This window comes from Hippocampus zosterae, chromosome 16 (assembly GCF_025434085.1).
Source record: "Hippocampus zosterae strain Florida chromosome 16, ASM2543408v3, whole genome shotgun sequence".
Lineage (NCBI taxonomy): Eukaryota > Metazoa > Chordata > Actinopteri > Syngnathiformes > Syngnathidae > Hippocampus > Hippocampus zosterae.
The window spans coordinates 8573908-8596906 of NC_067466.1; the positions used below are offsets into that span (position 1 = coordinate 8573908).

General features: G+C 42.1%; 2 protein-coding genes and 1 long non-coding RNA gene across 12 annotated transcripts in view; all 3 read right to left on the minus strand.

Annotated features, from left to right (window-relative positions):
• Positions 1–245: 245 nt before the first annotated feature.
• On the minus strand, positions 246–10783 carry akap10 (A kinase (PRKA) anchor protein 10). Its single transcript, XM_052047845.1, has 16 exons — positions 10769–10783; positions 10202–10433; positions 8219–8266; positions 7895–8080; positions 6116–6601; positions 5276–5374; positions 5119–5203; positions 4897–5020; positions 4205–4341; positions 3969–4113; positions 2997–3167; positions 2713–2822; positions 1670–1752; positions 1503–1555; positions 1276–1365; positions 246–1173 (listed from the first exon to the last, which is right to left on the minus strand). The coding sequence occupies exons 2-16, from the start codon at positions 10221–10223 to the stop codon at positions 1168–1170; spliced, it is 1845 nt and encodes a 614-aa protein (XP_051903805.1). The 5' UTR covers positions 10224–10433; positions 10769–10783; the 3' UTR covers positions 246–1167.
• LOC127588963 (uncharacterized) lies at positions 8325–10195 on the minus strand. Its single transcript, XR_007959242.1, has 3 exons — positions 9839–10195; positions 9087–9770; positions 8325–8860 (listed from the first exon to the last, which is right to left on the minus strand). It is a non-coding gene; the product is annotated as an uncharacterized LOC127588963 (long non-coding RNA).
• Positions 10784–12114: 1331 nt separating the features above from the next.
• The window catches only part of abr (ABR activator of RhoGEF and GTPase), a 78994-nt gene continuing 68109 nt past the window's right edge, over positions 12115–22999 (minus strand). For 5 of the 10 annotated variants that reach the window (XM_052047756.1, XM_052047755.1, XM_052047759.1 and 2 more), the window contains 7 exons: positions 17455–17514; positions 17112–17221; positions 16527–16666; positions 15448–15582; positions 15257–15362; positions 14297–14519; positions 12115–13403 (listed from right to left, as the gene is read on the minus strand). In XM_052047756.1, coding sequence (XP_051903716.1) covers positions 13314–13403; positions 14297–14519; positions 15257–15362; positions 15448–15582; positions 16527–16666; positions 17112–17221; positions 17455–17514 — 864 coding nt within the window. In that variant the 3' untranslated portion in view covers positions 12115–13313. The remainder of the gene's footprint in view (positions 13404–14296; positions 14520–15256; positions 15363–15447; positions 15583–16526; positions 16667–17111; positions 17222–17454; positions 17515–22999) is intronic. The other 5 variants (XM_052047757.1, XM_052047760.1, XM_052047765.1 and 2 more) reach the window with 1 other exon arrangement.

The window sequence follows — 22999 nt, forward strand, 5'->3', positions numbered from 1 at the left end:
ACAATAATCGGTGGACGATGGCTTGTGTTGTACGATGTGACGACAAAAATGTTGTTTGCCCCTCCTGGGAAAAAAAATATCGTTTTTTTTCAAATTTTGTACAATTTACAAGTCACTTTAATGGTTGAAAAAGTGTTTGAAATGTACCTTTGTCTAAATTTGTACCCTTGAAACATTGTATGTCGGTGAACCTAGGAGTGTGTTATGATTTTTTAAAAATACAATAAAAGGAGCAGAGACAAAACCATTGACAACGTATGTATTTAAATCAAACAATTTAAATAGATTTAGATTAGGTGCACATACATATTGAAAAACATCAGAGGTACATGGTACCAAAACTCCTTTCTGGTTCTTTTCCACACCTCAGTAAGGCTAAAAAAAAAGTTAATTCATTGAGCAAATGTCCAGTTGTTTCTGAGATGCATACAGGAGAGAAAAAAAAAACAACATAACAGCGGTCACCATAAAAAAAGTACTGACATTTATGTATGGGAGAAACCAGTCTACATTATACATATTTACATGTAGCGATATATATCATTTAGAACAAGTGGAGCATTTGAATTCATCACAGAGTTGTTGTTTTTAATTGTATTCTATGCTCATAAAAAGTGCCAAGAGGTTTAACGCAAGAGGTACCAGGTCTTCCTCTCTCTCATTGTCATTTGCAGATCCTCTCCAAATAAATTTCCTCTTTACATAATTCACCATTGGACAGGCAGGCTACTAAAGGGAGTGTGTGCATATGTAAAAGGGCGAACGCTCCATACTGTTATTTGGCTTAAGAAAAACGTCTTCTAAAAACAGGGAATGCTCATTAAAAACAAAAGGCATGGGGAGGTGTGTCGTGAGGAAATGCGCGGAATTCAGTCTGCGTGACATCCTCCGAAGGTCCGACATAAGACAACGCAACGAGAGTCTGCAACAGTTTTGCTTGCACCGTTAGCAGACATGCTTTGTCTTTCTGCGAGGTTGCTTTAAGGTACCAGACTGAATTGGAAAGACGCCCCCGTCATGTGATGCAAGGGCTTCACTTAAACTGACCACTGCGCACCTTCATATTGTTATGGAGTTGAAACAATGAGGTACAGTACTTCCACTTTGTTACAGGGTAAGCCATGTGTATAATTGGCCAGCATTTGCAGGGGGATCGTCTTCATGGGGTCACAACTGCATGGAGAGAAAAGAGACAAAGTACAAAACAAATAATTTCAACTGTCGTGGAACATGTTGAGTGAGAATTATTATTATTTTTTTAAAATATATATATACCTTCGTGGACTTGCCAGGACTGTCAAGGTTTGACTGCACAACATCGTTGACAATCATTTTCGCTATCTGCCAGGCCATTTCCTCCTGAGCCTTCAATCAAGATTTTACAGATATCAACTTTCATTCATCTTTTCGATCCGAGTCTACGCTACGGTCTCATTAAGTGCCTTGTCACAGATGCGACGTTATGTCAAGGTGCATTTGAAGAAGCTTTGCTGCGGTCTCACCTCATTTGAGTTACCTTGGACCCATTTCTTCATGGCTTGTGAGAACATGAAGCCTAAATTGGAACAAAGGACGAGTTGGACAAGGAGGCAACATCGCTTGCTGCGTAAAATGATTACATGTAAAATGCCTTGCGAGGTGGAGGAAAATGAGTAAGAGTGCATGGTACCTTTGGATTTCTTCACGTCTGGTTCTGGTTCTGCCTCCCTGATAAATTGGCCCAACTCATTCACTCTCCCGAATGTCATCTTTCTGAAGAGAAGGACAAATAAGACAAAAATAAAGAGTGGTGCTAACCAAAAGACAACCACTTGTGTCGGATTTAAAGCACAGATCCAGATTCAGAGCCCAGATCTAGATCCAATTGGTAATATGTTCGGCCTGAAGAATGGTCAAAATATTGTCTGATCATAAAGACTCAATACTGTAATTAAAGACAATGTAACTACTTTATAAAGGATTAGTTTTAGGGTATGGGCACTTCTGTAAAGAGCCTACACTAGGGGTGCCCAAACTTTTCGATCAACTAACCTTCCGGGATCTACCCTTACCGGCACGCACGCACGCGCGCATGCGCACACACACACACACACACACACACACACACACACACACACACACACACACACACACGCACACACACACACACACGCATGCCATGATGAGAAACAGCTTGAAACTGAGGCATGCGACGCACTTTTGCAGCCTGTTAACTATTGTAGCTCACACGTACTGTTTTAAAGTGCTTCCCTGGGCCCTCCTAGATTCCTATTCTTTGCCCGTGCCCTATTTACCTGCTTTATTTTCTTTTTTAAAATATTTTTTGGTGAAAATGAGACTGATAAGATGATTAGGGTTCAGAGTACATGAACACCAAAAAAATATGTTACGAACATGTACAAAGACACACAAATGGTAGTTGTTTTTTTCTTCTCCTCGACACTCTTCGGATCTACTTGGGACCTGTCTTAGATCTACCGGTAGATCAGGATCTACCTAATGGGCACCCCTGGCCTACACCATTCCTTAAAATAAAACGAAAATGCATTGAAAGCTTTGGAATGATTCTATGTGGCTTTAGTTATCAGTTTTTTTTTCCACTGTACGGGTCAGGATTGAAATGGTGAGACAGGAAAGAGATATTCAGAAAACATGTAAGATAAGCAATGTAATGTAGTAGAATAATAACAATATTTAAGCGACGCCACTCACCCAGCGTATGGCCTCTGGTACAAAGATTCGGGGTCAAGACTGGCCACATCAACCGTGATGGCCTCATCGAAGTTTTTCAAGATCTTTATCGCTGCCTTTTTGGCGCCGGACTGTCATGGAGATACCGTGTTCAAAATACGTCAGAGCGCGACATGCGACATTGCATTTCTTTCTCCTTAAACACAAAAATTGTTCCTCTTTGGCACGATCAAAGATTGTCCGATTTCTAAATGTCATGAAATATCAGGCCCGCCCCAGAGTGCTTGAGGGTTTTTGGGGGTCACCTGCATCAAGGAGGCCTCGCTGACACTTGAACTTGAGCGCTGCTCGTTGTCCGCCGCGGCACCCTGACCTGGAGTGTTGACATTCACAAACTCGTCCGCCCGCACCGAATTGAGGAGGTCACTCAGGTACATGTAGTAAAGGTTACTGGACAGGAAGCCTGGCATATACACCTGAACGCATGCGCAACAAGGGGGACTCTTCACTCATTCAAGGCCAGCCATTTTCACTGGAGCAACCCCCTCAATCCCAGCGTTTTACTGGATTTTGATTGCTCTTGAATATTTGGTTCTAATGCTATATAAACATGGAGCCTACCAAAATAAAGTTTGGACTCTCTTCTTTCACCAGAAAAATTAAACTTTTGTTTCTATCTTTTTTCATTCTTCAGCAATCGGCATTACAAAATGGCTAAGTTTAATCAAAATGGCGATTCCTGGGCAAAAAACTGAGAAAAAGAGCTTTTTATAAAAGTGTGCATTTCAATCACGTGAGGCACCACTGCCACCTAGTGGTCGCTTTTTTACATGATTTACAATGCAAACGGCTTATTCTCATTCACAGATTGCATTAGACCCTCCTCCTCTCTATGATGCAAAAAAAAGGACTTAGACGTACAAGTACGTCCTTGGTAGGCGGGGCCTAATTTTAAAAAGTGTCTTGTGGAATGAAAGAGTTAAAGAGTATACAACGAGAGGGAAAAAAATATATTTGCTCGCTTGCAAATAGTTGGCTTGATGGCTGGGTGCCTGCCAAGCCATCAAGAAACCAATTTCAACAAGATAGGAAATGTGGTGTATTAACTATTTTGGTCTTTGGGATATGACAGCACGTATCAAAAATGAGTACTTGACCGACAGTTATTTTTTCTTTTTAAACGATCTACATGGGTTAATAATGTATCCCTGGAATTGCCGTAGCTCGTGCAACTATATGAGGAGCCCCATTCAAAATGGAGCAGACTTCTCCTGTACCTTCTCCATGGTGGTCCAGGCTTGTCTAAGTGGAGTGGTAAAGCATTCAGGCAGAGGGCCCCCCTCCCGGCAGATGTTCGACTCAATCTCCATGCGTACCGAGTCGCCAAATCCCAGAGGGTTTGTAGCTTGTAGTGAGAAATACCTAAGAAATAAACAAGATGATTTCTCATAAAGCAAACACATAAAACCTTTAGTCTGGAGGTGTATTAAATTGCTTTCATAAGCAGTTTTACTTGTCATAAAGGATCATGGCGTCATTTTGGGCCTCCTGGCCATCATACTGGCCCTTCTTTGCTGCTAGCTGGTTTTGGAAGTTGTCAGCCGCGAGCCAGAACTGCAGTACATTCATCGCCTCTTCCTTTTCCATGTACTGCAAAGATAGAGCGGGGGGGGGTGTGGGGGGTGAGAGAATATTTTATTGAAACTTTCCATAACAACACCCTTCATAACTAACAAGGAATGTTTTGTGTTTGTGGAGCTGACCTTTGTGCCATCTAAAAATGACTAAAAGCGGTTGATTCTAAAGCACATTCAGAAGGGGATTTTATGCCATCACTGCCAAAATATTTTACTGGCGCTATAAACTATGTCAGTAATTGTTAAAAAGTGTTGTCATAAAAAATAATGCTCACACCAATGTCGTCAATGCGGTTCATGTACAGCATTTACTGAGTGACGCTGAACAGCCTTAATCAGCACCCTCCACTCTATGACAGTTTTGTCAGTTTGTGTTGCTATGCAAAACCCCCAAAAAGTAACCAGGAAGTGATGCAATACGTTGTGCAAGACATGATCTGTTATCACAAAGATGAATGTCGGGAAGAAACAAGCAATTCCAACTGCGATGAATGCGCAGAGAGGTTTGCACAGGTTTATTGTGGCAGACAACAGAGTGATGTTTTGGGAACCTTTGGGGCCGACTCACCTCAGAGAAGTAGAAGAGAGCCGACTCACAGAACAAAATGTCAGCCAGGAACACGGAGCCACTCGTCAACACTTCAATCTGGTATTTACAGAAATGGTGACTCCGCAGGAATTCAAGAAAGTATCTGGGAATACATTAAGGGAAATTGGTTAAACTCTAACCGTGCACACCAAACTCGAACCACGGAGGCTTGTGTGACTATTAACTCCACCGGTGGCTTACTGTTGCTCCAAGATGGTGAAGACGACCGACTGTGCAATGACAAAGCAATTTGGGTCCACCATGCCATCCTCGCCGCAAATCTTAGCTAAACACAAAAAGAGCAGAAACAGAGTTAGAAGTTATCTTGACCACTCCGAAGAATTCATTCCAATCTTACCAACGATGTCATTTCGGATCTGTTCAGTGATTGGGATGGGCCTCACAGCATCCGGGGAGACGTACTTGGTGAAGATGGTAACTGCATCTTTTTCGATACCTAAAACAAGAGAGCCCTATGAATTAATTTGACAATATCGATTTCCATATACATATTTTTTTAAGGAAACATCTGTGGACAACATTGAGTCTTCAATTCAACCTAAGAAGCCTGTATTTGGTATGCGAGCGCTAATGGGTGACGAGCAAGAGATTCACAGAGAGAACAAGCCAACGCCACAACAGAGATTTGAAACCAGACCTGCTGGCTGCGAGGCACTCAAGCTAACCGCTAATTGCACCGTGCTGCCAAAATGCATTGAAGGGATCCTGAATGTCCACTGCAACAGTGTTTCATAGCCAATGTGAACATGGATATAATGGAATACATATTCTTTGACATGTGTTCAGAATTTTCTCTGGGTAGTCCTCCCACATTCCACAAACATGCATGGCAGGTTAATGGAACACTTTAATTGTTTCTAGGTGTGAGTGTGAATGGTTGTATGTTTATGTGTGCCCTGTAATTGGCTGGCAACCAGTTCAGGGTGTCCCCCGCCTATTGCCCGAAGGCAGCTGTGATCGGCTCTAGCACACCCGCGACCCTCGTGAAAATGGATGGATGGAAGTTTTTTTTAAAACAATTTATTTGTGGTTGACTGTTATCTTGTGTGTCATTCCACAAAGTAGTTGAACAATTGCTCATTGGCAGCCTTCCATGTGCATAGAGTTTCTATCTCACCTTGAGGAAAGACATACAAAAATCTCAAAGATGGGCAGACATAAAAGCAATCAGGCTTACTTCTCATGAGTTTTTCAGAGAGATCTCGCAGGCTGATGTTTGACTGCCCTTTGGAAGGGGTCCCGGTCCTGGACGGAGTCTGCCTGCTAGGAGTTTCGGCTCGAGGGGTGCCGGGTTGCAGGCCTACGTCGGTACAGGAGGGGTCCGGCTGCTCGGGCTGCGCCGTGACTCCTGCGCTGTTCCATTCCAGGTCATGGGAGTTGTGCTGGGGGAGCTCCGGCAAGTCGGAACCATCTCCGGAGCCGGCGACGGGTTCAGCCAATGTGCTGTGTTTGACAGAGTTGAGGCTGTGCGCTCGGACCCACGACCAGCTGGTGGAGCGGAAACTCTCAGCCTCCAGCCAGAAGCGAACCAGGTGGTCGGCACCATGACGCTCCATAAAACGCATGTAATGGGGGATCGCCACATTGTCCCGAAGCACTTGGTCCACGGTCTTGGAGAGCCGTGAGCGGGTCTCCTGGGGCTGATAGTTCACACTGGAATGACCTGAGACACACAAACGCGTCAACAAAAAGGGGGCTTGCTGGTCTGAGGCATTTTGACTGAATCGATAGAATGTGAGTTTGACTTTTTCCAAAATGAAGTACTCAAATCAAACTTTTATGAGAAAGATATTCTCATTGATAAAAGTACAGTATTTCATTCACTAGTGTAAATTAAAATTAGTGTTTGTTTAACAAACTATTTTGTAACAAGAAAATGACAAAACGGCTATTTTCTTTTTTTTGGACTGAGCGGTAGACTTCCAAAAGTTCATTTTTGCAATGAGACATAAGAATATAGTTATGGCATTACAACTTTCAGTTTTCACAGCAAGTAGTTAAATATTTTTCCACAGGCACTCATATGACTCTATGACTTGCATTTAGGCAGTGATTAGAAAAGGAACTACAGTAATCTACTTACTTTACAGCTTCCAAAATTCAGGGGCAGGAGGTGGCGGGGGAATTAATAATAAATATCCATTTCCTGCATTTGGTTTGTTTTCTGAACACGTAATTCTGTTTTGTGAAGTTCCTGAAAGCTTGATCGGCTTTTTTTGTGGGCCAGAGAATCGACTGGAGTGCACTGCTCCATGTAACTATGCAGCTCACACTGGACTCGAAAAAAGTGAGATGGAATGTTTTGTTAGTGTGACATGACAGATGACATACGAGCAGCAAACTCTATGTTGTGAATGACGAGCGATTGCTTGAATGTCGTCAGGCATTCTTAAGTGATGAAATCAAAAGAATGTGCCCGAATGAGGACTACAGAGCAAACGCAAGGCCGCGTTTATTATTGAGAGAGGTTATTAGTCATTCCAGGTCTTTTGGGACCTTTCGTCACAGCAAAACAGGAGGCAAAATGCTGCTTCGACTTCATTGGTTGGCTCACCATATGGCAAAAGTTCACATTTTCACTTCAATTCTCTGCATACTATCACCGCCCATTTATCAATCACTCAACAACTCTTATTTTTCTTGCAGCCTGTTTCTGTTATATTTTGTGGCATAGGCTGTGGTACAGGTTCTTCCACCTCTGTGTTGCCCAGCCCATGTTTTCTACACTAGCCATTCACCACATCACAGAGTCATAGATCAATCAGTGCAGTTTTTTTTCCACTGGACAACACAGACGTAGGTACAAATTTTTTTTATACACCTCTAAAGTTAAAACAAAAATGGGGGATTTCAAACCAATAATAACAAGACGAGACTTCAGTGTATGAACCATAAGAGCTCAGTTTAAAGAGTATCGATAAGCGCTATGAACAGCAGAAGAATTCAGGGTACATACCGAGATCACCAAAGTGCGCAGCTTCCATGTGGCTGGGCTGTTTCTTGAGGATGGCTGTGCGACCGCGGGCGAACGAGTCCATGTTGGCAGAGATGGCGCTGATGGCCACATGGCTGGGCCCCGCAGCTTCCTGGATGGCATGGTTGTTCTTCAGTGGCGGTGATGCGGAGTGAGGGCTGCCGAGACCTTTGACCGGGGGATTCACAGAAAATTGAAAAGGACAATAAGGAAAAACTGGAAGGTACACTTAGTTCTTGCAGCCTATTTTCATATATTGCTCATAAACAAGATGTGTGTATTGCCATTGAGTAATGATGAACTCACCTCTGTTGACTTTTGCGTCGGTCACTCTCTCAGGTTCTTTGCTTTTGGCTGTTGGGAGAAATGACAAATCATTGCTATAACAAGGAGAGCATTCTTTTTTTTCTTTTTCTTTTTTTTTGTAATTAAGGCCGAGACCTGTGAACAGGGACGGCAATGTGTAGTCTTGGTGTCTTCAGAAAGAATAACAAAAAGGTAACATGACCCTAGTTGCCTAATTCCAACAGGAAAGTAAAATACGCTAAGGAATGCAAACAAACCATTTGCTGGGGAGCAATGAAAACTGGGAAACGGGACTTGTATGTGAAAGACCTCTCAGTCCAGCTCACTGCACTGGCCTCTCACGTACCAACATTGAGAGGTCTTAGAATGAACAGACCATGGCAGGCATTACAGAGAATCTGCAATCGTGTCTTTCGATAAAGCAGAGGGGCAGGCGATGAGTCTCAAATAGAAAAGCACCAACAGAGCACCAGTCCAGAGGATGCTCATAACAGGCACTGATAGGATGTGTGAAACTTGTGACAAAAGTATTCAATCGGTGCATCATAGAAAAACATTTCATTCCAAAGTTAGGACGATACGTGGTAGTGTATTCCTTACTGAGCTCAGGCCTTGCAAGATTTTAAGATAAGATAAGATATCCTTTATTTGTCCCACAATGGGGAAATTTACAGCCTCCAGCAGCAAGAATGTATGTAGAAAGAAGAAGAGAAAAAAAAAAACAACAACAAACATCTTTCAATTAAATACAATATGAACACAAATGGATAAATCGCAGTACTATTTACAATTTACCTTCACATCATTTAATTATTATTATTATTATGATTGTTATTTTTTATTCATCAGCCTGACAGCATGACATCACAAGTTACTTTTTGGCCCTCGAGGCATATTTTTCTAGGAAATTTGGGTTGCACTACAAATAGTCCCAAATTTTATGCACATTTGCCACTTATATTTCTTTTGGAAAACAATAAGTGGCTAAAAGCAAAGACCTGTGCATATGTAGATTGACAATGGACTTTAAAATTGATTTTTTTCTTGTGACCAACAAGAAGCACACAATGAGTTCAAACACTCTGCTTGTAAAAAATAAAATAACGGCCCCAAGAAAACACTGACTTTCTCAAAGCCACTGTAGTCACCATATGACAAAGAGGTCTTTTCTTCACATTTCCTCCAACGGTAGAGCTGCTGAGTCAGCAGCATTTAATTCTTGTAGGCTATGGGGAAAATATTTCCTCTCGCCATTGTAGCGTGAGTTCCTCAACAATCACAAGATGATTAGTTTTTGGAGGCCACCGTCTCCATTTATTTTCCCTCTTGAAGGAGTCTTTGCCAATATACTTAGAAGATGAACCAAGGCCGGCTAAATACCAGAATAACTACAATGAATTTGACTTGTTGAGAAGGACCTTTTAGTTTTTGTGGATGTCACGCTTTTGAATTTGTCTTCACAACACTGGAAAATATTCTTGAATGTGATAAAATAATGATAACAAAGATGTAGTATGCAGGATGTCGTTCACGTGACATAGAGGGAAACTACCTCCTTTATATATATATATATCCTTTTTTTTGGGGGGGACGAATAAAGGATATCTTATCTTATCTTACCTGTCATAGCAGACCTTCACGGGTACAGTTTTAAAATAGAATATTAACCATGTTATTATAAACATTTAACTTTTTTTTCTCGACATTTTATTTCCTGGTGGCCGTGGACTGGAGCTGCATTATATCAAGCAACGATAATGATGATGGGGAGGCTACTCGGAAGCTAACCATTGAAATGCCTTACTACCCAAGCCGGCGCACTGCAGGCATTCACCGAACCAAGAATTGAACCATTATCTTGTGACAAAATATTACACTTGGCTAAGTTGACATAAGATATAAGTTAATGGTCCGTTTTCTCCCTCGCTTTCTCTTCCAAGTAGCTCGCTACAGTTGACGTTGCAGCTGAGAATGCTTCCTCACCTTTCCGCTTGAAAAACGACATGACGGGATTACTCGGAACGTTTCCTCAGCTCACTGACACCATCCCGTGAGTTGGCAGGTCCCGTCATTCGAATAAATGCGCACTGTACACTCAACACATGGAAATAGTGTGCGTGTGTACACCCGGTGAACGCTGTCAAATTCCAATTTTTGTCAAAGCCACAGCCAGATCAGCAGCCATGTTGTCAATAAACGTCCAACTTCCGGGATACTGGAACGTGAGCATTGTGGGAAATGTAGTTAGAAGAGGGTCATTATTTGCTTCGCATTTACAGTACTGTACAAGTGCGCTGTAGCTTGAGGAAAATAATTTGCAAAAAAAATATGTTGTATCGTTTTTGTTTGGTTTGTTTTAAGTGCAGACAGGCCCAATTCAACAGAGATCATGAACCTATTATTCCACCTTACTTTAGTTTGTGCCAATATAAACCGGATTTAGTAAATCTGTGACAAATGATAACATGAACGTGAGTTAGCTGCATAAAAACACTTTTATCCATCCATCCATCCATCCATCCATCCATCATCTGACTCGCATATCCTTACGTAGGTCGCAGGGTTGCTGTCGGCTATCCAGGCTGTTTTCAGGCAGCTGGAAAAGGACCGGTTGCCAGCCAATATCCTTACAAAGGAGAAACTACCATGACACATGTATTTGGCAAAGATTACCACCATTAGCAATGGGTTTGTTCTTCATACACCAATAAAATGCAATGTGCAATGTCATAGGGCGTAATAAAAATGGTGTTAAGCGAACAGGGACTTTTGATTTTTCTAATTTGTGTGCAATAATATTACATTTTTAGGATATTTTTAAGCGTTACTCCCCTGTCAGGACTGCAGTTGATCATAAAAACACAGCAAAAGGAAAAGCGGAATATTTAGTTTTGTGAATTGACTATGCAGTGTATTATATTGTCTACTATTTTTAATTTACGTTTCTGCGAAAAAATGATGCATTATCATGAACGCAAACGCATCGCATTTCAATGTACTTAAAGATACCACTTTCAGCAGTATAGTACTGTATGTAGCCGCACGATAGAAAGGTTGACTTCAGAATTTTGCGCGCCTCGTTGACGCAGCAGCACTGCGTGAGTTTGATCAGAAGAGGGTGATGTTTGTGTAGGTTAGAGAGGAAAAACAATACGGAAACGTTGGCAATTTAATTTAGAAGACACTTTATTAGGTGTACAGTATATGGTTTAGTTTGTTTATTTTATTGACACACTGATCCAGATTTGCACGTAGTTAAATATGATTTGAACCCCAAGTTACTGTTCATCGAGGCCATCAGCATCTGAGTTTGAGAAGTACTGAAATATAATTTACATGGATGGTGGAGGGGTGCTCAAAAGGCACATTTTGGGGAGTAATCATTTGCTAAATATTGTAAAAGAAAGGATGGTTCTGAAATGGACAGATTTGATTATCAATGTGAGGTCACTAAAAGTTGTTGCTGGCATTATATTGTTTGCACATCTGGAATGACTTCTTTCAAAGGATAAATATTTTCTAGTTTGTTCCACTTTACAGTGCTGCTGTTTATTGTATATTGTTAAAAGTAAGTTTTTTTCCGATCAGAATTACCCTAAAATGTTTGAGATTTACAGGCATCTGTTCAACTGGAATGAATATTAAAAATGTGTGAATGGTTGTCTATGTGTGGCGACCAATCAAAGTTGTAGCTCACCCTTGGCCCTGGCAAGGATAAGCGGTAGAAAATGAATACTCTAGATTACCATGTAGAATTAAACGTCTCTAGTTTTATTTATGACATGACAACTTGCCACAAGTCATTCGTGACAAAATGCCATGTTGATTTTTTTTTTTTAATTTAGTGTGGGATCCACAGCTACGTTGGTAAATAACTGTCAATCATCATCACAAAATGAGTTTGTCTGTCTTTTATTTCACTAGAAAAAGGGGAAAACTTTCACATTTACATTTATCCTCAAAATTACAGTACAGTATACTTAAATTCTTCGCAAAGGAAGTAAAATACAACATTTTCAAATTTATATTATGAAAAATACCAAATAGTCTTACTCTCAGTTTTTGCAGGAATTTTTCAACATGTTGCAGGCCTGACAACAGAAAGGTTGGCTTTGTACAAAGCATAAAAGGGCTTTCGTTCACACAACCCATCTTTGCGTTTCTTAGCCTAATTTCAATTACGAGCTGAACATGCAATGAGGGCTATGCAAATCTTCCTATTGATTATACTAGTGCAGTGAGATGCTTGGAACAGGCTTGTAATATAACACGAAGAGGAAAAAAAAAAAGCAAGGGGTTTCATTCATTGTTTGTACCCCCCTATCGAGTCCCAACTAAGCTCACTTTTTCCTCGACAAAGTGGTGGGTAACAAAATGGCAGAGCTTCTGCGGTGAATATTTCTGTACAATTTGCCAACCATGAATATGGTGAGTGAGAAAAATCGGACTAAAAAATAACATCACAACCTGAATAGACTTCAAAAACACACTCCTTAGAGCATCTCTCTAGTTGCACAGAACTGTACAGGCACAGATATTTATATATATAGATATTTAAAATAAATAGGGATAATCTGGCCAAGAATCAGTGGGGAGGGAATGTCTGTTTAAGAAAAGGACACTCTTGCCAGCCATTCATTCTTGCAGTCCTGCACATTCGCTCGCACACACTCAAACTGGCAGACACAGGTCTCCTCCTCCTCCACATGCGCAAAGCCAGAAAGACAGCAAAAGGAAACGACTAAATTATTATAAAACATAAATGTGGTCTTTGTGGAATGTCTCTGAGCAGGGGGACAAAGCTTGATGCCACGTCCACGGGCTTGATCATGTGCCACGGCGCCAGGCTGTGGCCTCCGAAACCCCTCCTCTCCCACCAAACTGAACCAGAGCGAACCCCCCTTTATATCGAGAAGACCACAAAAATGTCACCACCTTCCTAACCGGGGCGGGGGTAGGGGGGGTGCTCAGAGTTAAGGGGATGGGATTGTGGGTGCTGTACAGTCAAGACGAGATGCCCGCTTGCAGGAGAGGCGAGGTAAGAGGACTCCTACACAGTCCCTCATTCTCCGGTCCGACAGAGGCGAAGATGGGCTCAAACGTCGGTGGAGAAGTAGAGCGTGTTCCGCTTGAGCTCAGCAAAGGAGATGGGAGGATGCTGCAGGTAGTAGAGAAGCACTTGCACCTGGACAAACACGCAATAAAATCGGAACGGGGTTTGACATTGCAAGTTCTGCAGCATCATATATTTTTTTTTTCGCTACAGATCATGATCTCATTTGATTTACTGTTGGATTATGTGCTGCAAAAAGAACCAGGACAATTCGAAATAATGTAATGTGCAATAAGCACTCTCCGTTTATTACATTATGAGACTCCAGAGAGGACTGCGCGCTTCACTTATGTGCCAGTTTGAGCTAACATCCAGTCGTTTTGTTCGCTTCTTTTAAAAAAGAAAAAAATATATAAATAAATAAATACCACACAAAGCCCTTAAGTGAGCTGCAAGACAAACAATGACTTCCTGGAACAGATCGATGAGGTTTTCTCTGTACATGTAATACTATTTTAGGATTGTTTACTAAATTTCGGGTCTTTTTGAGGTCTCAAAATGACATGAATGAACAGGAAAATGATGCAGATAGCAGCATGGCCCCGAGACACACTAAAACTTTGTGGACGGGAAATTAATTTGGAAACTTACTAGACTGACCAAGCTTATTTTTAGGCAAGAACCCATCAAACAGCGAGTGCGTGAAATCTCAAGTTCCAGCCTTGATCATGACCATAACGGCAGAATTTATGACGGATTGCTGTTCCAACGACGACAATGTAACCCGATTTGGAAATGCGGCACTGTACTGAAATGGGGGGGAGAGAATATGCACATAACGTATATGCACAGCAGTAGCTGAGCAGGCCTTTTTTTGATGTGTGGTGACAGATTCTCAGATTGTATTCACGCAGAAATCTTGCACGGCAGTATCATAAACCAACGGCTCCCTGTGCTCACTGGTGGGCTATGATACATAATTGGTGAATTCAACAAATAAGCAATCATGAGCGAGCTCTTTTTACCGCAGCTGTTGCTGTCACGATGCAAAGAGAGAAACACATGGCGGCGCTTGACGTGCACGTGGGGATTACCTGTGCCATAACGTCATGTGACCAGATGTCAGACACAGAGGTAATATTTTGTCCCTTGGTGCTCTCGGACTCGGAGGGTCTGAGTAGAGTGGGGCCAAATACTGTGGCCAAGTTATGGAGGGACATCTTGTTCAGGGGCTCCTTCTCCGCCACCCTGTGGAGTCAAACGAGGCGAGCGTTCAGATACACAGCCAAAATATTAGGGTCACTTATACGGTCCAGTGAGATCTGGTACAAGAGCTAAATCCAATATCAGACTTTACCAAGACAAACAAAAAAGATGGCTGTTAAATATGATCACCGTATGGCAACTAACTACCATTAAATTGTATGGTCTCTTTATGATGGCAACCAAGTAATGATAGCATTTTTTTCAACGCCATTTGCGGTACGATTATCCATTTACCCGTGGCTGTTTTTATTTTGTTTGCTTTTTAAGGTGAACTAATGGCAAAACTTGTGTTTGCAATGTTCGATGTGCCCCCGCACATCAAACCATCATATTCTGTTTGTGTTTGCGAGTTAAGAAATGAAGCAGATTAATCCATCCATTTTCATCAATCTCTCTGCGCGGCCATTTTGTCCTGAACTGCTCTATTGTGGACTGAAATTGATGTCAAAGTGCCCTCAGGCTCGCTTCACGGCTCACCTGTTTTCTGAGTTCAGTCAGGTGACGTTTACAAGTCCGAGGACACTTTGATGTCAATTTAGCTCAACAGCAGAAAGCGGTATGGAACAAAATGGCCGCGCTCAGAGAATGGTGAAAATGACCGGCTTCATCCGAGTCATTCTTGTTCCGTAAAAATACACTTGTGACTTCCGTACTGTGAGAGGTTCATCGCGTGCGATGGTCAATATATAATCAATGGGAGGCGGGTGAAAAGAATGTACCGTTTGAGGTGCTCCAGCAGAGTGAGGAAGGTCATGATGTTGGGGTCGGGCAGCGAGCGTAGGAGGTGCATCATGCAGTTTTCCTTGGCTGCGGGGTCGGACAGAGCTGCAGAACAGACGAGAGAACAAACACATCGCATCAGGTTGTGTCCAGCTCAAAGGTCCCGCGCAGAGGTGAAAACCTGTCTCACATATTCCCTCCATAAAGGCCGGGTAGAGGCGGTCGGTGAGCAAAGGTTCCGGCAGCTCCCTGAAGTACAGCTTGAGGGTTCCTGCGATGGCGTTGATGTCCATGTCACTCAGCATCACCAGGATGTCTTTGGTATCTAGGGGTCAGCCAGGCCCGGTTACAAACTCAGCCCCAAAACTCCCGACAACAAGAGCTGCTTTGTGTACTCTAGAGGGATGATATCACCTCTCAAAAATGCCTGGGCGGCAACTCATGCAGGCGAGCTCAATAAAGGCACACTAAAATGAAAGACGACACTTGGCGCTCGGTGATGTAAAATGATGTGAGGAGGCGCTTACATAATGCACAACTTCAGTCCTACCATTTCGTATAAATCGCAACACGGTTCAGTACCATTTCCCCACCTGGCCAACGTTTCCAAACAAACACTTCTGTTTTGATAAAAGGAAGTTGTGTCGGTAAAGACCAGTCACTCGGTCTCACAAAGAAAAAAAAAAATGATATGACGCCTCTAATGTTGTAAACTGATGCTGTAGAAAATAGAAGTCAAGGTCATATACTCATTGAGAGGAATATTAAGCTCATTTTACAGGCGTGTGACTTAAAAGGGCCGTCAAGTCCAAATTTTTCTTATGTTCTCTGCACCCCCACTAGTCTACACAGAGTTTTCTGTCGACTGAAAATGACATCACATTGTCTAAAAGTGGAGGTAACTGTCACGACTCACCTGTTTTCTGGGTTTAGTCATGTGACATTGGCAAGCTGAGCCCTTAGGCACTGTGATGTTATTTTCAGTCGATGGCAAGTGAGAGTACGTGGCAAAAATATTTTTCTGCTTAAATCATATTCTATAGAAAACTATGTTTAGACTTGTGGGGACACATAGAATACAGTACTGTCAAGAATATTTTTGAGTAGATTTCATCTTTGTCATTAAAATCAAATAAGATGAGAGAGCGAGAGAGAGCGAGAGAGAGAGAGAGAGAGAGAGAGAGAGAGAGAGAGAGAGAGAGAGAGAGAGAGAGAGAGAGAGAGAGAGAGAGAGAGAGAGAGAGAGAGAGAGAGAGAGAGACTTCTTACTAGTATCAAATGCCGTTTTGAGGGCCTGGATGTCCGTGGCCACCCCTGAGATCCTGTAGATTCCCACCTCATCGATGCCCCTCTTCTCCACTTCCTCAATGCACTGGCGGACGATGTAAGGCACCTTGGAGCGCTCGCGCCTGCAAACGTCAACACACATCATTGCACACATCTGGACGATTGCTGTCGCCATTTTGGGCATTTCTTATGTGACACAGCCGGAAAACGACACCTTAACTCATTCACTCCCAAAGACGCTTTTAAACGTCTTTTCAGACTTGGTCTAGAATTGGCTGGTACTGAATGAGTTAAGTACAGTTTTAAATGGAGGGGTTGGGGGGGCGGGGTCATTTGTTGTAGTTGCGACAGGAGGGAGAGCGCAAACTTGGATTACGTGATATACACGACAGAGTTTTGGTTTAAGCAGAAGAGCGTCTAAGTTTCTCATCGGACATTCGGAGGAACTGGACCTTTCCTCTATTATTGCACTAAGTCATCGTGATGAGCCTCATTGATCAGAAAAGGAGTCACTCCAAAGGTTAAAAGACATTTCTATTTGAATAAACAGACATATGCGGTACGTACTTAGTTACCACGTTGATTTTCACTCCAAACACACCACTCTGTTTTTTGGATGGCGTCCTCTTCAAGCTCAGGTCCCTACTTGTAAACTTCATTGAGAATTCCACCTTTATCTAAAGACCAAAAAAAAGAAAAAAAAAAGAAAAGAAAAATGTTGAGTTGAGTATGTAAGCGCCCACAGCTGGGCCCCCGTGACTCAAATATTCTGCAGTCAGTCAAGATAATTTAATATTTGAGGCTTTTAGTCAACTGCTAAAACATAGCTCCAGACTTAACGATATCGGGAGACGGATTGGCTTTCAGAAAATCTACCAAAAGCGATTTTGCTTGACATGTCACATCTTACCCCGTTCATCTCAATGACGTCCATGTGCCAGTTCTTGGACTGCACTGTCTGAGGATCCAGCTGGAAGACACAACAGAGACAGAAAGATTTTCAGCGATACTAAACATGCTGGCTGGATAAAGGTGCATTATCACATGGAACCCTGTTGCTTCTTCACATCATCAGATTACGGTCACAAAAGAGATCTGATGTTGATTCTGTGCAATGGCTGAGTTTCTTTCCGATAAACATTCAGCCAAAATCGCGTTACTGAGTTGCAATACTGGAAACATAAATCAACTCAAAATGCATGTTCAGAAAACCTGTGGGGATCTCCCAATTATTTATTATACTGCTGAAGTACATACTGTATTTAATATTAAAAAAAAAAGATGAACCAAACAATGAGTTTCACTGCAGATTTAACAGTTAATGGCCTTGAATCGTTGCCAGTCAACATTTAAGAGACACCATGAACCTCTGTGAATTGACCGAGCTTTGTGGTCGAAAGTGATTACTTACAGGTAACACATTTTTTTGCCCCCTTCAACATTTTTTGGATGCTACGTCATGTTCATTTTTTTTGTCACTTGTTGCACTGGGTAGTTCCCTGTATCGTGAGTAACACCATCGGCGTAGGTGATGAATCTGTCACCATTCCACAGTCGAAACACAAGCAACATCTTGGTTTACGATTCCAAGCCATATTAGCAAAAACAAAATCTTTTCCACTGTGTAACGGTATAGTGTGTATACTGTAGCACCATCTAGTGGTGCAATAATAGAATGCAATGACCTACGCTGGAAGCGCATGTATTTTGAATCACGCACACTATGGTGCCACAGAGAGACCAAACGTTGCAATTACACCGCGAATTTCTTCTACAGAAGTGCAACCAAAATATCACAAACCTTTAGTATTCCCCACGTGACAAAGTAACTGCTTAGCATTTGTTACACATACTGTAGTCATGATGTTGAGGAACTACGCTTGCTAAGTTTGTAGCCTTCGGGTATTCAGACCAGAAAGATGGTGGCAAAACATGGCAGCCTTGCAAGGGAGGCACACCCTATGAAATATAATTAGCGATTACTTCATCCATGATTACAGTCTGTTATAGTGTCTGTACTACTGTACTACATTATGTCAACACAACAGAGCCTCTAATTAGGAAGTTTGGCACACAAATACACACTTATGGGCAGCATTAGCCTTCCGCCATTCCACGTTCTCAGGGAGCATATTTCATTGACTCGTAAAAATACCATTGTATGTTTTCCCAGTAGGGATTGGGTTTGAGATGAGTGACTTGTAATCATTGCAACAGCGTCTTTTACACAGCCATTACTACGAGATGATGCTTCTCGTACACCGCCAAGAAGACAGGTCATTGAAAAACAAAACAAAAATATATCTGCCTGATTAAAAATGAATGCTTTCCAATAGGCTTGTAAAAACAAAAGTGGATCCGATAGCAGGCAGCGCTTACACTGAGTGACCCTCACCGAAAAACAAACACTTTAATATAGCTGCTCAGACAAGAACTTTCTTTTACTTTCACTTTTTTGAGGATTCTAGCAAACAATTTAGCATGGCTTCAGTGGTGAACTGAGTGGTCGGTCCTTAATTCTGAGTGATGAATCAGCTTCCAAAGCCCCCTAAGTCAAACAAGACAAGAAAAAAAAACACACGCACAAAACATAAGTCCCAGTACCCTCCAGAATTGTAAACCAATGTCTTGCATGACACAAAACACCTTCTTTGAAAATGAAGGCCATTTTGGGTTTGAAGTAGCCATTTTTAAGAGTAGTCGGCCTCAGACTTTAACTCCCATGAGTGAATTTTCCCAAATGAGTCACATTTTGAATTTTTGGCTTACACAAATTAATGTGGGAGGAGAATGGCATAATTTTGAGGAGTTGCCACGAAAAATAAGTGTCAGATCCTGTTCACCAATTGCTCGCACCTTTATGTGTTGTTATAAGGATAGCGCACATGTGCAGGATTCACATCTGAAGCGACACTAGGAAACAATAAAATGCAGAAAGAGAACATAACGCAGTCTCCGTTCAATCAATCAAACTGCATGTGAGTCTTTAAATATGCTGGATTAATTGTTTTCATTCCATCACATCGTTCTGCTTGACTATTCATTAGCTCCAGAGAGCTTATGATGAGTCCCTTCATTAGATATAATGCTCAAACAGCACAGCTTCTTTCCTGAGGCTCGCAGGACCAATGAGAGCCTTGCACCAGATGTGACACATCCCGCTCATATTCTTCACAAACTGTAGGCAACACAACTATTTTTAGCGACGCAAACCGCATCAGCATGTTTACATGTGAGGCAGCAACCGCGACTGATGTCACCCTGGCCATGTGAGCGCTTTAACTTGGTTACTATGATGCCGTCTTCCGCCACATTGCCGCCTGGGCCAATCGGCGAGGGCTTTGAGCCGGCCGAGGCTTTTGATTTGCCCACCGCCATTATCGCTCCGGGCACGGGGAGATTCTCTTATAGGCTGTGCACAAACCAACATACAGGCACGCATTACGCTTTTTACGTAACATGGAGCCTCCCACAGCCTGGGTGATAAAGAGTGCCGATGCACAGACAATGGAGAGTTATCCTACGAGCAAACTGCAGAAACTGACGAATTTGGGTACATGCAACATAATCAACGACTCCTTGGTTTCATTTAGTTCAGTCGAAGCAGCAATCATATTTTTAAGCAAGACAGCAAAATCAGGGCTGCATTGTTCGACTGATGAGTCTTCAAGATCTTGGGATGGAGCGATAGCCAGCAATGTTTCATTTTCCACTTTGCGGGCTGGCGAGAACATTGTGTGACCTGTGTTCGTTCGGTGTGCTTGCGGCGTTCACCAAACATAACACCATGTAGAAGCTATGAGGTAATCCGGAGGTAAAGTTTCTCTGTGCGGTTGACAAATTCATTGAGGAGGAGGGACAATACTTGCCAGTTCGATGGCAGATGCCAAAAACAACATGCCGACATGTACGACTTGAGCTGGATATCATATATGAAGATTGCACGACTGTCTCTGTCCTATGTGTTGTCTTGTGTTATTTTTGTTATTTTGACTTCAAAATGGCGCCGCGAGAGTGGCTGCCTTTCCAGCAGCTCCTATTTTTTGTTGTTCTACTTTTTCCTTTCATAACTTTGCTGCTGTGAATCTGGAATTTCTCCATTGCGAGACTAATAAAGGTTTTCTTAATCTTAATCTTAATCTTAATATCCTGAGGTCGGACATACAAACCAAAGCAAAATTTGGTTTTTGAGATGCCTCTGATCCAATTCAGGCAGAAATGATCAAGTCACATGGCAGACAACAATTTATCTGTTGGCCATTACCTTGGATTTTAAAGTAAGGTATGAGCAGCTGTTATGAAGTCTTCCAAAACGAATCAGTTCCTTTCAATTTCTGGATTCGTTTCTTTGCTTTAAGTTTGAAAAGTAGATTTGGGGTCCAAAAATGTTGGGCAACTCTGCACTTGGGGGAAGTGCTGTGTTTGTAAAAGTTCATCCGGTGACGATCCAGGAGGAGAGGACCGAAACCCAAATACAATGGAGCTATGGTTTACAAATTTCACACTTTATGATAAGATTCGATAACAAAAAATACATCGGTTCATGGACTATTTTTGGTTCAGGAAAAGTTTGGAAATTGTGGCGGAATTCTGTGCTTTTTCTCACGCTGCACGGCTTTGTGCCTCACGTATTTTAAATTTATCAACAAGTTGTGTTATTTCTCCACAATAAAGTCTGTTTTCATTCATTCCTATATTGCACCGTTTTTATTTCTCGCTCCATATCAATAAAAACTAGTTACACCAAACTTTGTTCGACGGTCGGATGAGTGAATTGCATTTCTCAATTTGCGAAGCAAGATTCCACTGAATCATCAGCACTCATCAAAATATGAAAACAAAAGAGCATTTGGGCTAAAAACGCAGGAGGGGCAGAAAGTGGAATAACTGCGGATAAAAACGCTGGAATGTGGTTGTCTTCCACGGGTAAGCCGCTACCACGGCTCTATTGTTCTCAACCCTAAGCTGGTTGAAAGTGCACAAAGAAAATAAAAACAAATCCAGCAAACAGGTCATCGGGCAGAGAACGTGAAGTCCGACAGAGAGTCAAATCCCCGGCCGGCAACAATTGAATGCGAGCATCATCAGAATTTGTGTCAGTTCGGCACATTCACACGGTTTCATTTTCATCTCATTTTTTTTCAAAGGCTGACCTTCCATCCTCTTCATGTCAACTCTCACTATTGTCTTAATAAGCAAGTGCTTGGAGCTGAGGAACTAAATTCCTGTCGGCCTCCGATTAACTTGACCTGTTCTATAAAAATACTCTACAGTGACTGCTTTTTTTTTAATACTGTTTTCACAGTGGTTTAGCGCTGCACTGAGCTATTCTGGAAATTTTAGTTTGAACGTATTTCGCTATGTGAGAGTAACAAATGGCATCCCATAGGTAGCATTCCAACACAGGGCCTTATGCAGGATTACCAGTCTCAGAGCATTTTTAAACCCCGCAGCAGGGGGGAGGCATGCTCTTTTTTTTTTTTTTTTTAAACACAGAAGGTAGACGATCCTCTGTCAAAGAGCAATCTCCATCATGCCGAAGCTGACATGTGGGATGGGGGTGGGAAGAAAGAAAGAATTGTAGCAGAGTTGATAGGATCAAAAGGTAACTGAGCTCAGAAACGAAGTGAAGCACAGCAAGTATAGTCATTAAAAAAAAAAAAAAGCTTTTCAAAAGGCTCTTTGAATAGACGTGAGCTGATGAATGGGACCTTCACATGGGTGTTCGCCCAGCACGGGTGACCGCTTACACACACTTTGCCTCCAATGAAATACACTTCCTCATGCCGTCTGCGTATTTAGGTGAGTTTCTGTGGGTCAGAGCACGTATGCCTGTTTTTAAGACGCAATCATTTCATCCCATTTCGGTGTTAACGTTTATGTATGCCTCCTTAAAATTTGAGAGAATTGTTGTCAAAAGTTTTCATTCTTCTTCTATACCCAAAGCAACAAAACTCCTGAGCGAGAAACCAGTTAGCTGCAAAGACAAAAGCTTCCCCTTGGGAAGTCAGTTGCATGAAAAACATGTGGCGGCAAATGTGCACGTGACAATTAATAACGAACAAAGCGCGGCATGTGAAATGCCAAAGGGGAATGGTTCAACTCTGGCGAAGGGGTGGCACTACTTCAATTGACCACAAGGGGGCTCTAATCTTTCACTCGAATGACAACGGGGAAGAAATGCCACATGCTTGACAGGTGCCCTCGAAATACGTTCAACAAACCATATGTTAAGAGTTTCACCCCCTGCTTGTAAAAATCAAAACATTGGTTCAATTTTACAAATCATGACTTCCCAAAGTTAATTTGGCATGTGAAAAGACTGCATTCACAATTGTGGCGGTGGCAGCCAAAGCCATTCACAAAAACGATCCATCGACATTTTGAAATGACTGATGCAATCTGAATTCAATTTCTATACCAAAAAAAGCTGCTCATGTCGGTGTGATTGAGAA

Excerpts from the sequence above, each read along its gene's own strand:
- akap10 (XM_052047845.1), bottom strand. The coding sequence starts at position 10,223 with ATGTCGTTTTTCAAGCGGAAAG. Across the intron at positions 3,168-3,968 it reads CCTGGACCACCATGGAGAAG|GTGTATATGCCAGGCTTCCT; the intron begins GTACAGGAGAAG and ends GCATGCGTTCAG. Across the intron at positions 2,823-2,996 it reads GCGAGGCCTCCTTGATGCAG|TCCGGCGCCAAAAAGGCAGC; the intron begins GTGACCCCCAAA and ends TCTCCATGACAG.